Raw genomic sequence first — 15,115 nt, 5'->3', positions numbered from 1 at the left:
GGAGAGGTGACCTTTGACTCCCTGGGTTTAGCCAGGGTGGGGAGGGAGCTAAGATGCAGCTTTGCCCCTGAGAAACGCACTGAAGGTGTGCCACCTGGTCTCGCCATGGACCCCAGAGTGCAGGCCGGTCACCCGCGAGTCCTGCTGGGTGGGGTGAGGTCTGCGCCTGGTGTTGAGGGGGTCTGGAGACCCCTTAGAGGCTCCTCTCCCGGTCCTTGGAGTTTGCCTCTCTGCCGGGGAAGGGGAGGGGGGAAGGATAGGCGCCCAGTCCCAGGGCCTGGGAGGCCCAGCGGGGATTTCCACGAGTTGAGAAGCCAGATCCTTTGTTTTAGAGAAGTGACTTACCAGGGTCAGCCTCCATCCAGCCCTTGAACCTGGGGACAGTTCCTCACAGAGAGGCCCCTCACCCACAGCCTGCGCCCACGGGGCCCTGCTAAGCGCCGGCCCTCACGCTCTCACCCCGGAGGGTGCAGGTCATTCCCGTCCTACAGATGAGGAAACTGAGGCTCAGCCTGGTGCAGTCACTTTGCCTAGGAGTTATTTGGTGGCAGAGGACCGCCACCACACTTGGGGTCCTTCATGACCATTCTTTTCTCTTTCTTTTGAAACAGAAATTCTGAATTTGACCTGGGTACCTGCTGCCCAGATAAAACTACATTTTCCAGGCTCCCTTGTGACAGGGGGTGACTTTGTGGCTAACTTCTGGCCAAGAGGATAGGACGGGTATTAAATGACTTCTGGGTTGTAACGTTAGAGCACAGGGATACGAAACTTGACTTTTGTTTTTTCTTCCACTGTATTCGCTTCCTAGGTGGTGGGAATGTGGATGTGATTATGGGAGCTGGAGCAGCTGCTTTGGGCCACATGGTGGAAGTTGTGATATAAACGCAACAGAATAATATAGTAGGACCCTGGGTCTCTGACAACCTCGAGCTCATATCCTAGCTCAGGGTGTTAACTGGAACCTTTACAGGAGAGAAAAGTGGACTTCCATCTTATTTAATCTCCTACATTTTAAGCTTTTTTGTTACTACAGTGGAATTAAAACATTTAGGATCTCATCTCATTTTTCCATCAGGATCAAGAGTGGATCCCACCAACTCCATGGTTTTATTTTGTCCCCCTGTCGGCCCTCAAAGCCAAATTCACACATGACCATGACAGCAATTCCCATTTTTAAGCTCTTCCTCAGCACTGTGGCCTGTAATAAGCACTGTGTATAATTCACAATGCCCTCATGTTTTATCTTCGGACCAACCCTCCAAGGTGGATGTGGTCACTGTTCCTTCTTTTTTTGGGAGGGGGGGCACTGGGGATTGAACCCAGGGGCGCTTAACCACTGAGCCACATCCTCAGCCCTTTTATTTTGACACAGAGTCCTGCTATGTTGCTGAGGCTGGCTTTGAACTCACGGTCCTCCTGCCTCAACCTCCCGAGCTGCTGGATTACAGGCGTGGGTTCCGACGCCTGGCACTCTTCCTTTTTTTGCAGATGAGGAAACTGGAGTTCAGGGCCATGAAGTCACTTGACCACGGCTACAGAACAGGAAGTGGAAGGACAGGACTTGAACTCAGCTCTGCCTCCAGGGCCTGAGCTCCTAACCACATATGCACCTCTTATTCCACGTGCTTTCCAGGAGGACACAACAGGTGCAGCTGCACACTCTTGCACGCGCACTTAGAAACTGGGCAGAGCCACACACGGCTCACTTGCAAGGCAGAGACCCAGAGATGGGCAGCATGAGCTTTTGAGGTGGTAGGTCCGAGTTAAGAGGTCACTTGCTCTCTGAGCCTCAGTTTTTCCCATCTGGACTATGGGACCATCATGGTCCATAAATGGCTGCTGATGTTTTCACATCTGGTCACACCCCCAAATTGGTCACACATGTGACACGGGACCAGAACTTGCTACAAAGAATCACAAATACCACAATGCAGGGGGCAGTGGGTCTGGGCTCAGTCACTCTGCCTTCCCTGCTCGGGGGTCTGCACCGTGCCCGGCGGTGTGGCAGCCTCTGCGGGAGGGAGCCCAGAGCACGGCGGCTCTCTTGTGGGGTGTTCTCACCCAGGGTTGTGTGCACCACCCAGCAGTCACCTTTGTAGTGGCCTGAATGGTGGCCCACATTCCAATCCTTGGAACCTGTGAAAATGACCTTATTTGGAAAAAGCATCTTTGCAGTAATTAAGCTGAGGATCTGGAGATGAGGTCATCTGGATTATCAGGGTGGGTCCTAAATCCAGTAGCAAGTGTCCTTAGAAGAGATGGACACAGAGGAGAAAGTCATGTGAAGACAGGCCACAGACTGCTGGAGCCACAAGCAAGATTGCCAGGAGCTGCCAGAAGCAAGACGAGACAAGGACAGCTCCTCCCGAGAGCTTGGGAGGGAGCACAGCCCCACTGACACCCAGAGTTCTGGCCTCCAAAAATGTGAAAGAATAAATAACTCAATATTGTTTTGTTTTGTTTTTTTGTACCAGGGGTGCTGAACCACTGAGTCACACACCCAGCCCTTTTTTGTATTTTCTTTACAGACAGGGTCTGGCTGAGTTGCTTAGCACCTCAATCAGTTGCTGAGGCTGGCTTTGAACTCGTGATCCTCTGGCCTCAGCCTTCTGAGCCGCTGGAACGACAGGCATGCACCACCATCCCTGTTAAATATCTGTTAAGTCACCCAGTTTGTGGCTACTTGTCACAGTAGCCACAGGAATCTAATGTACCCTCCAAGTTAGGCAGCTACCTGGACAACATAGGCCAGAGGCAGGGTCAGAGAAGCACTGGCACTGTGATCCCAGTGGCTCGGGAGGCTGAGGCAGGAGGATCGAGAGTTCAAAGCCAGCCTCAGCAATTCAGCAAGGCCCTATGCAACTCAGTGAGACCCTGTCTCTAAATAAAATATTAAAAAGCGCTGGGGATGTGGCTCAGTGGTTGAGTGTCCCTGGGGTCAATCTCTAGTACCAAATGAATAAATAAAAAATAAACGGGCTGGGCACGTGACCGGGGTAGAATGCGTAGCACTGGCAGAGTCCTGGCTTCGATTCCCAGAACTGAGGGGAGGAAAGACCAAACCAAAAACAACGAACTCAGCCTTGGAATCTGGGAATAAGTCCCAGATTCATTCAAAAGGGACTCTGCGGATGGTGAAGCCTAGGGGTGTTAGATAGGGAGACTGGATTCCCCTGGAGCACCCAGGGTCATCTTAAGGGTCCTTCTGAGAGGGAGGCAGAGCAGGAGGAGATGTGACAATGGAACACGAGGTGGAAGTGGTTCAAGGAAAGGCCTGAGACAAGGCCACGGCCTCGGCAGAGCTTGGGGGAAGGCCAGGTGACACATTCCCACACTCCTCACCACCGGGGAAGCTCCTGCTCCCAACTTAGCTCCAGCCTGTGAAGCGGAGCTTGGGCTTCTGATCCCTGAAAACACATTCCTGTCATTTTAAGCTATCGGATTTGTGGTGATGTGTTACAGCGGCCACAGGAAACAAGTAGAAACCCTGATGATCAGGAAGAGGCCACCTGGGGTCAGAGCGGACATCGTCTGGGGACAGGGGCACGAGCCAGTCACCACCCGAGGCGGTCTGCGGCACAGGCACAGGAGGCCCGGCGTCTCAGTGCGGGGAACACTGGCACACACCACGCAGCCCGGACCGCAGGCATCTGTAGGTGCCCTCGGCCAAACTTAGGGTCCTTCAGAAACACACAGCCAGGCACACTGAGGAGCCCGAGAGCGTCCCCTGGGAAGAGGTGCAGACAAAAGCACAGTGACATGATTCATGGTCAAGCACACCAAGGTCGGTGTGTCACACAAACGTCAGTCTGAACGTCACCCACGGCATCCGCATGCGCGCACACACCCTTACCCAGATCTCCTCCTGACAGACGCCTGGCCCAGCAGGGATTATGATACAAAAATAGTTTATTACGAAAGAAACCAAACGCCTAATAATTTACAACGACCTCAGTGCCACCTAAGGCCCCTCCCCCTGGGCGGGAGCTGCGATCCCTGGTTCCACCAGCCTCTGGGCGGGGCAAGGAAATGGATCTTTGGGTGGAATTCGTGACAGGGGGCCAGTGCCTGAGAATAATGGGGTCAGAGTCCTGGGGTGTCCCACGGGGCAATATCTATACACAGAAGAGGGGACTCAAGGGTGGGTCCATGTGCCTTGGTGCAAATCCTGGTCCCGAAGATGGGGGGGGGGCAGAGTGAGATCTTCACAGTTTCCAGAAGGGTCGACCCCCCAGGGCAGGGAGGCCCCTCCTCAAGAGTCCGAGATCTGCCCCCCCATCCCTCTCAGCTGCCTCCTGGGGCTGGGGAGGGAGGCACTGGCCGGCCGGGGCCTCGGAGGACCCCAGAAAAGGGCGGGAAGGCTGGGGGAGAGAGGGGAGGAAGGAAGAAATTGGGGGGAGCCAGGGAGAATCCAGGGGCGTCCTTGGGGGGAGAGTGGGCGGGCGAGGAGGATGGCGACGCGGACAGGAGGCCTGTGGAGGGGCAGAGAGGAGGGTGAGGGCGGGGAGCCGGCGGGGAAGGGGGCTGGCACCCCTGGCCCCAGGCTGCGGTGGGGACAGGGCTCTCACCATTGGAGCTGAGGCGGCTGCTACTCTCGGGAGAGGTGGTGGCACTTCGGTCGGGGGAGGGCTCAGGTTGTGATGTGGAGGAAGCCCGGGTGGCCTTCCCCCTCAGGATGTCGATGACCTGTGGGGAGAGGGGGTCACCACAAGGCCACCGCTGCCCTCACTGCCCGTCCTCCTGCTCCCGCTTGCTCCTGGGTCTGCCAGCGAGCACTGTCCCGGGTGAGCGCCTCTGTCCCCTGCAGAAGGCGGGCTGGCGCTCCCACTCCTCGCGCCTGTTTCTCATCGGGAGAAGCGACGGCGCATACCCGGAGGCTCGCCTGCGCCCCGCACCCTCACGGGCCAAGAGCCCGCGGACACGCGTGTGTGGCGCGCACGTCACGCCCCTCCCCAGGCCCGCGCAGCCCCCGCGGGCACCGGCGCTGCAGGTCCAGGCGCGCTCCCCACGCCTGCGCACATACTCACTCGGCGGCTGCGTGCCACCATGAGCGGCGTGTCGTTGTGGCAGTTCTTGAGGCCGCTGTCGGCGCCGCTGCGGACCAGAGTGCGCACCAGTGGCAGGAGCCCGCGGCCCGACGCCGAGTGCAGCGCGGAGCTGCCCGAGTACATCTGCGCGTTCACGTTGGCGCCGTGCTGGGGGGCGGGATAGAGGGTCAGGTCAGCACCCTCAGGGAGGGTCCCGGGAAGGGCGAGGCCGGGGTGAGGGGCGGGTCGGATCGGGGCTGGGGGCCCGAGACCGTAGCCAGAACCTGGCGTGGGGCCAGATCACGGCTGGGTCGTAGAAGGGTGCAAACTAGAACCAAAGGCCGTCCACAGCGGGTCTGGGCCGGCGGCGCTGCATCCACCAGCTCTAGACACCGCAGCTTGGCCGGTGCAGGGACAGAGCCAGAGAAGGGAAGGGTCTCCGGCCTGGGCCGGATCGTGCATGGAGTCGCCGTGGAAGGACAGCGCGAGGACAGGGCCAAAGCTGGAAGGCAGTGTCAACAAGGCCATCGCAGCCGGGGCCTAGGCCATCCGGGGTGGGGGGTGGGGGAGGAATGGGAGATGACCCGGGTCAAGTTGGCAGGCAGGGAATAAGTCAGAGGGTTAAAAGGAGGCTTAGAAGGAAGGGCCAGAGCTGGACATGGAGCTAGAGCCAGAGTCAGAATTGAGTTTGCGCCGGAGCGAGGGCGACAGCCAGGTTGGGTTCAGGACAGCGGGTGGCGGGCGAGGGGAGAGGCCAAGCCCGGGGCTCTGCCCACCTGCAGCAGCAGCTGTACCATGCTAAGGCTGTTGTTTTCCACGGCGTGGATGAGCGGCGAGCGGCCGCTCTTAATGTCCTGCGAGGGGGAGGAAAGATCAGCCTTCAAGTTCTGCCCAGGAGCCCGCGGCCGCAGCCCACCAGCTGGGTCCAGCCCCTCTACCCCGCTAGATACTTCAAACTCCACCCACCGGGCTCCCTCCCGCTGCAGCTCCACCCCTTGTGCCCCGCCCCTCCAAGGCCCCGCCCCCTGCGCCTGGCTCGCTCACCACCGCGTCGATGTCCGCGCCGCGCTCCAGCAAGAGCAGCACGGCCTCGTGGCAGTGGGTGTTCACGGCCACGTGCAGGGCGGTGAGCCCTGAGGGAAGGGGAGGCTTAGTCAAACCTGGGCATGGAGTTTTGAAGTCTCAGATGGGCTCCAGGTCTGGATGGATGGACAGCCCTACCCTGCCCGCTATAGGGACTCACCGTCGTAATTGCGGGCCTCCAGGTCCACGGTGCCCGGGGCTGCGCTGTCCAGCAGGGCCCGCAGGCAGGTGGGGCTGCGGTGTTCACATGCCAGGTGGGCTGCAGTCTGGCCATGGCGGTCCAGCGCCATGGGGCTGGCACCAGCTGTCACCAGGAGCCGGACCACAGATGGTAACGTGGTGATCACAGCCAGGTGGAGGGGTGTCTGGGGAACAGAGACTGTGAGGGACCCGCACCCTACTCTGCATTCCAGTCCTGGCTCCCTCAGATTTTCTAAGTCCTGATGCCCAGCTGCTGTCTGACCCAGAATGGAAACCTGATGAATCTGTTCCCTCAGATTCAAGAGGTAGGGCCTCTAGGCTCCAGAGCTCAGGGCCTCCGACCTCCCCTTTCCCCAGGACTCCAGTTCTGAGCTGGAGGCCACTGCTCCCTCACCTAGGAATCCAGGTCCCTAGGCGCCCTCCCTCCTCCGAACAAACCCCTATGGCCCTAGGCACCCCTAGGAGCCAGGAGTCTGGAGTACCCCCTCCACCCTCAGCCCCTGCCTCACCTGCCGCAGGTTGTTGTAGATATCTAGTTCCCGGCCCCCATGCTGGAAAAGGTTGACCAGTTGATGCACTGCTGGCAGATTCGCCTGCACCACAGCAATATGCAGAGGCCTGAGGAGAGGCACAGGAGGCAGTCAGACATTAGGGGTTGTCACCTGACGCCCCTGCTGCTGCAAGTGCCAACTCCAGTTTGTGTTGGATGCTCTGGGAGTGTCCCCGCATCCCAGCACTCCACCCCATCCCTCCACCTGGTTCCACCACCAGTGGTTCCCTCCTGGACCCTTAGTCCCCTCCTGCTAGCCTTCCTGCTTCCGCCCTGCTCTGCTATGAGTCCCAGCAAAAGGGGTCCTTTTTCCTCCTTTTTCCTTTCTTTTTGCAGTACTGGGGGGTGGGACTCAGGGTCTCACACAGGTTAGGCAAGTGCTCTACCACAGAGCCACATCCCCAGTCCTTTTAAAATTCTGTTCTGAGACAGAGTCTTGCTGAGTTTAGGGTCTCATTAAGTTGCTGAGGCTGGCCTCGAACTGAAGATTCTCCTGCCTCAGCCTCCGGAGTTGCTGGGAGACTGGCTGGTGGCACAGCGCCTGGCTCATTCGAGTTTTCTGGCTGTATTTCTTGCAGGCCTCGTTTTGCTCTGTGCACAGTGGTCTCCACACCATGTTCCTCAGACACATCACGATGCTTGCCTCTGGACCTCTGCCCTGGCTCTTCTCTCTGAAGCAGACTTCTCCAGATCTCTGCAGGGTCACTTCCCTTCTTTGGGCCTCTGCTAAAAGGTTCAGCAGCTATTCGCTCGCCCTCCCTCACCTTATTTCCCCCCAGCTCTCGGCCCAGGACACTGTAGTTTACAGTACTGTTTCCTGTCTGAATTACCCCCTAGAATGTCACCCCCCCCTCCCCCAGGGCAGGGCATCTGCATGCTTCCTCCATTGCCCAGGGCTTAGGAAGCACCTAACCCGAGCAGCTCTGAGAACACTCGACGACTACGTGAATCTACGTCAATGATCACCCTGGCCATCCTTGAACCTGAAGATCACATTCCTGTCCCTCTCCGGTCACAGCTTTCTCAGTCGTGAAACAGAGGGGGAGAACTTGATGGTATAAAGCCCTCTGCAGGCTCTACATCAAGTTCAACTTCCACAAGAGACTCAGGGGTGGACTGTGGAGCACAAGCTTTGACTAAGGGGGGAGAAGGCACGTGCGATGGGGTGAGGTTCTGGAGCTGGGCTTGCAAGTCCAGAATCCTCTTCCAGATGGAAGGACTCACTGCCCCAGTATCTGGGAAGCTTTAGCTTCAGATGACCTGGGAACTGCCCTCAAGAGAGCTGCTTGCCTAAGGTCATGCCCCATGGGAACGGGGGCAGCTGCTATGCAGAGGCATCCAGTGATGGGCCGCTGCTGGCTGAGCAGGCCCAGCCTCCAGGCCCAACTCTGAAGGCCACTTGAGCTTCAGCAACAGCTGAGGCCCTGTTGAGAGGACACAGCAGCCCGACCTCTCGCTCTACCCAGACTGTTGCCTGGTGCACCAGGGTGATCTGGGCAAGCAATCCCCAGTGAACCTCCTGCTGGCTTCCAGGACCCCAACCTGGACCAGACATTTGAGATGACTGAGCATGTGGACTTGTGTGTTTGCAAGGGTTGGTTTGGGCGGGGTGGGGGACCTTGTGGAGGGTACAAGGTTGACTGCATGCACACAGCCTCATGACCTTTATTTAAAGTTCACTTACTAGAGCGACATCTTCCCTCCTACCCCCTGCTTCTTACTAATCGGGGCCTTGCTCTGGCAGCGACTCCCCAAGTGCGCATTGTGTGCCCAGAATCCCCAGTCCAAACTAGTTTCCCAGGCGATTCTGATGGAAGTGCAGAAACGCTGGGGCCTAGCAGGCCTTTGGGGACTCGGCCAGCCCCAAGGTGCAATTTGGACTGCAGCGCTCCCTACCGGTGGGCGAGGGCAAAGTCACGTGGCCGTGTGAGCTCCATTTTCCCCCTGCAAAGTACTGCCCTTGCCAGGACCACATTGTGCAGGTGAGTTCCCAAACCTGGACTACAATCCATGACAGAAAAATTCAAACAGAAAATGTTGGGGAAAGGGATGGGCCTGGGCCAGGGGTCCCCAGAAACCCTGGTTCTCTCCATCTCCCAGGACGCCCGGCTCGGGTCCCTCTCTGGGCCGGCGGGGTTAAGTGAGGGCAGAGGGAGCGATGATTTCACAGAAACCGTCCAGGCCTGAGTTCCCATAAACGCGCGGGCCGCAGGGGGTGGGGCGGGGCTGGAGGAAGTGGGGACGGGAGGGGCGGCCCAGCCCTCGGACTTCCAGTAACAGGTCTGCTGGGCGGGGCTCCGCTTCCTGCTCCCGGGGGAGGGAAGCCTGTCCCTCCGGGGATCTACCCTGCCACTCCAACTTCCATCCTCGAATGGGGCGGGGGAGGGGAGAGTCCAAGCCAAGGGGACTGAGCTCCTCTTGGGGGTAGATCCCCGAATCCTCCAGCCTGGGGACCCCTCCGGAACTCCGCCCTACCGGGCTCAGATTACAGTTGGCTGCCTGTCCCCCATATCCTGGCACCCACCCCCAGGAGCTCTTGGGAGCCAGGAATACAGTGCTGCCATAACTCTCCTTTAAGAATAAGGACTCCCTCTGGGCGCTAGGTCCCCAAGTTGCCCCTCCCTTCCATGCCCCCTTGAGGACCTAGGAATACAACTCCTAAGCTTTGCTCCTCTGGGGCTTCCAGGCCCCTAGGCGCGATCAGTTTCACTGGCGCCTGTGCGGCTGTGCAGCTGACCAGGGTCTGGCACTGAGTGGAACATTCTGCTGTCACTGTCATGAAATTCTTAATTTTCGAAGCCAGTAAATTAAGATAGCTGGTCCTGCCCCTCAGGTCTCTGAGCTCCCGATCCCCAAGCTGCCCCTCCTCTGGTTCCTTACCCCCTCGGAGATCAAGGAATACAAGATCCCAACTTGGGACCTCGGAGACGCAGAGCATGTCCCACCCTGCCCGGCCCTGGACTTCTAGCTCCTCATGGGGGATCCAGATGCTCTTGGTCCCTCGTATGGAGCCAAAAGTCCAGCCTCCAACCTTTGCTTCTTTGGGGACTCAGTCTTAGCATCCCTGGCCCCTTTCCCCCCACCGCCCTCCCCCGCCTGCCAGAGGTGGGGCGGGTGGCGCAGGCTGGGGCCGCTCCAGCTGCCCGTTCCGGTAAAGTCCCAGCCCCAGCGGAAGGGGTTAAGGTTGGAGGGAGCGCCAGGGGGGTAGGCTGCGAGTGAGTGAAGGGTGCTGACGTGGGGGAGGCAGAGCAGCTGGGCTGCGGTCAAGTTCTGCGGGAAGGGATTTCCCCCGGCAGGCAGCTGAGGCAGAAGTGTTTGCGCTGGGGGAGAGGCGAGGGGGAGGGGAGCGTGCAGGGCTGGGGCTGGAGGCTGCGGGGCCCTGTGGCCTCTAGCCTGCACTCCGCTTCCAAGCCACGAACAGCTCACCCCTGGGGACAGATACAAAGGAAACCTGCTTCACAGTGACCCCCACAGATTCCCAGGGTTGGAGGGAGCTGGATTTGATAGAGCCCTTTCTATGTCTCTGGCACTTGCCCGCTTGGCCCTACTCGGATGGCCTACCAGCACCCCGGGAGCCTGTTCAAGCCTACCCACCCCTAAACATGGAACGCTGACTCTCCGCCCAGCCTGTTCTGCATGCTAGACGTGTGCATGGCCTTGCACTGAATCCTAACTGTGATAAGTGCAATGACGAAGCCTGACTCCCAAACAGGGAAACTGAGGCTCGGGAATATGTCACCCAGTGGACCCTTCTCTGCAGAAATGGGCCTGTTCATCTCTACCTATGGTTTCTGGTCCCCAAACCAATTTCCACAAAAGTACTTTAGATAAATCATCTCATATCTTCTTCACAAAGAAACTTCCACACTTATAACTCCTGTTTTCCGGGAGGGGAGACTGAGGCACTGTGGGACGGGAAAGCACTCCGTGAGGCTGAAGCTCGAGTCACTGAAGAGTGATAATCCTGACTTATCATGCATTAGGCACAGGGCTAAAACCTCCCATGCAGGATTCCTCAGCAGGTGACAAGGCAAGGGACAGTGAAATCAGCTTAGGGGACTGTCGAGTTAACCTAGTGGGTTATGAGCAGGAGACAATGAAGCAGAGTAGAACAGAAAAGATCAAAGTGGATCCTGTGCAGGAAGGGTGAATAGCGTTTCATTTTGTGCAATTTTTATTTCAAAGTTATGTCCCTGTATGTGAGCACACCCTGGGTTTGAGATAAAGTACTAATAGCCTTTGTTTGCAGTACTGGGCATCTAACAAGGGCCTCCGGCATGCCAGGCAAGCGTGCTGCCACTGAGTTCCATCCCCTGCCCTTTTGATTCTATGTGGGAACAGGGTCTTGTTAAATTGCAGTGCTCCTCCTGCCTCAGCCTCCCCTGTAGCTGGGACTATGGCATGTGCCACTGTGCCTCCCTATGACAAGAATATTGAGCTCATACTATACCAGGCCCTGTGCTAGGAGCTTTACAAGTATCACTGATATAGGAAACCAATCAACTACATGTATTTCTCATTTTTGGATTGTGATAAAGTTTTGGGGGCCAGAGGTGCAGATCAGTGGTAGAGTGCGTGCTTAGCATGCATGAGGCCCTCGCTTCAATCCCCAGCTCTGGGGGGAATAATAGAGACCACTGCTCCCAAAGCAGGAGGTAGGTGCTCTTCCTGTGCCCATTTTTCAGAGAAGGCAGTTAAAGCTCAGAGGGGGAGGGGCTCGCTCAGGGTCCCACAGCCAGCAGGCTCTGACTCAGGTCCACAGAGCCGAGTGCCCCCCGTCTGAGGAAGGCCGGCTTTCCCACTCTCCTCCCATCAACAAGGGACTGTCACTCACGTGTCGCCGTCCTCATCTGCACGCGTGGCCATGGCAATGTCGGCCGACAGCGGGTGTTCTATGGAGCACATCATGGGGTACAGGGGTGTAGGCAGGTTCAGCAGAGGAAAAGAGGGGCTCATAGGTGGGGTGGAGTATAAAGGCAGTAAAGGTCCTAGACAAGGGGGACAAAGAAAGTCTGGGTGAGGCTGAGCCCACAGACCCTCAGCCCGCTGCCTGTCCTGGGCCATCACCGTGTCCTCATCCTCTCCCAGTTTCCTTCTGCACCTCTAACTGGGTCTGGAAGCCCCAAGACAAACCTCTGGTCCACACCCCTCCTGCAGCCTGCCCCTCCCCAGTCCTGATCACCCTCCTGGTCACTTATCTTCCATGTTTCTGACCTCCATCTCCTACCCGAATCCCTCAAGGGCTAAGGAAGCCCAGCAGGGGACCACAGGGTCTGTTTACTGAGTGACTTTGTGGCTGAGGGAGGTAAACAATGGATGAAGAGCTGGGTAGAAGGTTTGGAATCGGGAAGAAAGGAGGGCCTGAGGGGGTGGCACCGGAACTGTTGGAAGGGACCATGGTGGCAGGCAAATCCAGATCTACCCATCACGCAGATGGGGAAAACTGAGGCCTGGGTTCTCACCCTGGGAATGGGAAAAGCTGGGAGGCAGAGACAGGTCTCCCGAAGGACTGCTGAAGTCCTGCCATACTGACTGGGTGGAAGGTTCAGAAACTGGGTAAAGATCCGGGGGACACTAGAGATAGGTTCTCAGCAGCTTTGGGGGTTCCCTGGGGATGGTAAGGTGGCTGTGGTAGGAGATGCCCCTTCGTGGAGACATGAGGTGAGGAGAATGGTGTACGGTTTTCTCTGCCATCTGTTGATGCTTGGGGTCTCCTTCCCGAATTCAAAGTTTCCAGGTTCCTCCCTCTTCAGAACCAAGTCTTAGGGTCCTAAATCCTCCATCCAGAGATCCTTGAATCCCTCATCTCAGTCCTAAATCCCAAGTCCCAGAATTCCCTAGTACTACCACCACCCCTAGAATCAAAATCCCTGCCATCCCCAAACTCCTGCCACCTGGCCTTATGACCTCCAGTAGGGCCCTGATCACCTGTGGCTGCATAGAACCAGGTGCCCGGAACCCTGTATCTCTGCCCTTGGTTCCTGGGAACCTGTGGTATCTGGGGCTCTGAAGCTTCAGTTTTTTGTTTTTTGTTTTTTTTTTTTCACTTGGATCCTTGTGATCCCTGACACCGGTGTGCTTGGTCCCCAACTCCAGTCTCCCAATTCCCAGGCCCTCTGCTACCTTGGTCATTGAGATTTTAACGACCTGGGATCCCTACAGTCAGTCTTGTTAGAACCCGGGTCTCTGTTCCATGAGTCCTTTGACTTCACATATCCCGACCCCAGGGCCTCGGCCTGAGTGGCATGCTCAGGGGCCTGGATGTGTTTTGTTTTGTTTCGCCTGCAGTACCAGGGATCCAACCCAGGGCCTCTACCACCGAGCTCCATCCTCAGCCCTCTGCAACCTTAGACAGGGTCTCCCTAAATTGCCCAGGTTGGCCTGGGACTTGCCATCCTTCTGCTGGGGCCTGTGAAGAGCTGGGATGGCAGGCTGCACCCCTGTGCCCAGCATATATCCGGCTCTTAAGCGTTTCTAATTCTGTGTCTCGGAAGCAGGTTCTGACCCATGATTCCCTGACACCCCATATCTATACCTCTAGGCACTGTCCCCTGGCTGCCCATTATCCGTGCCACTTGGCCCCTGGGCTCTGTTCCCAGGGCCCCTGACCTCCGGCTCCCTGGGAACCTTCCTATCCTGGTCCTGAGGCGCTGCTCTCCTGATGACCTCCTATCTGCGCTCCCGGAACCCCACGTACTTGGGTCCCGGACTGTGTCTCCTGGATCTATGATCCTAGGTCTGGGCGGCCCCGACCTGGCCCTGACCCGCGGGGGAGTCACTCACCCGGGTAGTAAAGCGCCTCCGGCCTGGGCAGGCCGTGGGGGGGCCCGGGGACGGCCGGCGTGCTGCAGCCGCCGCGCAGGGGGTCCGCGGGCACCGCTGGGCCGGCGGCGGCGCGCGGGGCGGCGGGCTCCGGGGAGGGCGCGCGCAGGGGGCGCTTGCGGAGCGGCAGCGCGGCGCCGGCGGGCACGGCGGCCTTGGGCCGGGTGCGAAGGTCCACGGGCCCCTCGTCCATGGCCCCCGCGGGGCATCGGGGCATGGGGCCGCCGGAGCGCGCGGCGGGAGCGCGGCTGGCTGGGCTCGGCGGCACGGGAGGGTGGTTTCGCCGGGCGCCGGGACTTCCCCTGCCGCCGGCTGAACTGAAGGGACTTTTGTCGTCCGGGGCGGTGCCGGGCGCCCGCCTCCCCGCCCCCGGCCCCCCCGGGGCCACCCGTCCGCCCCAGGGGTTTCCTGGACCCGCGCCGCTCCCGCCGCCCGCTGCCCGCCCCTCGGCCCGCGGCGCCGGGCGCTGGGATCGGCGGGGGCGGGGCCAGCCGGTCCCCACCCACCCCTGCGCCGCCGCTCCCGCGGTTCCGGCCGTCGCCTCTGTCCCCGGTCCGGGTCTGAGTGCAGGTGGCCCAGCGCCATCCGCTCTCTGGTCTCTGTTCTCACCGGCTCTGCCTTTCTCTCCTGTCTCCGCGTCTCCCGCCACCTCTCTGTCTCTCTCCCGGGACGCAATTCCTGCAGGCCCTGGGGTCACTAGGACTCGGGTTCGAATCCCCATTCCCAATTCCTCGCTGGGTGACCTTGACCGGGTGCTTCCCCTCTCTGAGCCGTTTCCTTATTTGTGGGAGGGAAGAGACGTCCCCAAGGCTGGGAGGGACTGGCCCTGGACAGGAGCGCAGGCACCTGCCTCCCCTGCCATCCGGGCCTCCTCCTGGGCCTCACCCGAGGCGGGTCTGGGGTTGACCGTGGGGTGGGCACAGAAACACTGAATCTGCCTCTCCCCGTGGGGTCCCTGCACGCAGCCAGGACCCGCGGGGCATCAGGCGGTGCTCAGGGAATCCCAGAAGCACAGAAAGAGACTTGGAGACCGAGGCGCAGAGAAGAGAGACAGAGAGATAGCGAGGGGCCCAGGCGAGCCAGCGGGCCAGTTAGAGCGACCAGGGCCAGGCCCCGGGAGGGGCAGCAGTCGAATCCCCTGTCCCCACTCCCCGGCTGCCCGGGAGGGGCTGGTGGGTGGGGAACAGGCCCGGCGGGTCGGGCGCCTGACTCAGAGCGGCCGCGGCCTCGCGTCCCCGCCCCTCCCGCGTCCCCGCCCCGGGGCGGAGCCTGGACGCTCGGGGCTTTCCCGGATTTCCCTGGGGGCGGGGCCGCCGCTGGGGTTGAGTCCCGGTCACTGAGTCACAGGAGAGGGGAGGCTTTAGGGACCCAGGGGGCGGGGAATTGGGGACTGCACCCCAGACCTGCGCAGAGGGCATGCGGGGTCTCC

At 59.3% G+C, this 15,115-nt stretch overlaps 1 protein-coding gene across 3 annotated transcripts; it reads right to left on the bottom strand.

Annotated features, from left to right (window-relative positions):
• Positions 1-3,894: 3,894 nt before the first annotated feature.
• Bcl3 (BCL3 transcription coactivator) lies at positions 3,895-14,817 on the bottom strand. 3 transcript variants are annotated; one of them, XM_047529634.1, is made up of 9 exons: positions 14,296-14,817; positions 11,699-11,852; positions 6,824-6,932; positions 6,274-6,478; positions 6,075-6,163; positions 5,807-5,884; positions 5,031-5,198; positions 4,572-4,689; positions 3,895-4,475 (listed from the first exon to the last, which is right to left on the bottom strand). In XM_047529634.1, exons 1-9 carry the CDS (start codon positions 14,405-14,407, stop codon positions 4,288-4,290), a joined length of 1,221 nt encoding a protein of 406 aa, XP_047385590.1. In that variant the 5' UTR covers positions 14,408-14,817; the 3' UTR covers positions 3,895-4,287. The 3 variants fall into 3 exon arrangements, with proteins under 3 accessions (XP_047385590.1, XP_047385589.1, XP_047385587.1); XM_047529633.1 differs by lacking the exon at positions 14,296-14,817 and adding an exon at positions 13,648-14,166 and having other exon boundaries at positions 3,895-4,364; XM_047529631.1 differs by lacking the exon at positions 14,296-14,817 and adding an exon at positions 13,648-14,161.
• Between the last annotated feature and the right edge of the window lie 298 nt (positions 14,818-15,115).

Source organism: Sciurus carolinensis, chromosome 16 (assembly GCF_902686445.1).
Source record: "Sciurus carolinensis chromosome 16, mSciCar1.2, whole genome shotgun sequence".
NCBI classification, from domain to species: domain Eukaryota; kingdom Metazoa; phylum Chordata; class Mammalia; order Rodentia; family Sciuridae; genus Sciurus; species Sciurus carolinensis.
The sequence above is the reverse complement of the archived record's forward strand: the minus strand, read 5'-3'. Positions and strand labels throughout refer to the sequence as shown.

Bases quoted from the DNA above. Each gene is read 5' to 3' on its own strand.
- Bcl3 (XM_047529631.1), bottom strand. From the start codon at position 13,903: ATGCCCCGATGCCCCGCGGGGGCCATGGACGAGGGGCCCGTGGACCTT. The intron at 6,164-6,273 runs GTGAGTCCCTAT...CCCTTCCCTCAG, and splicing joins GGAGGCCCGCAATTACGACG to GGCTCACCGCCCTGCACGTG. The intron at 5,199-5,806 runs GTGGGCAGAGCC...CCCGCCCCCCAG, and splicing joins TGGTACAGCTGCTGCTGCAG to CACGGCGCCAACGTGAACGC.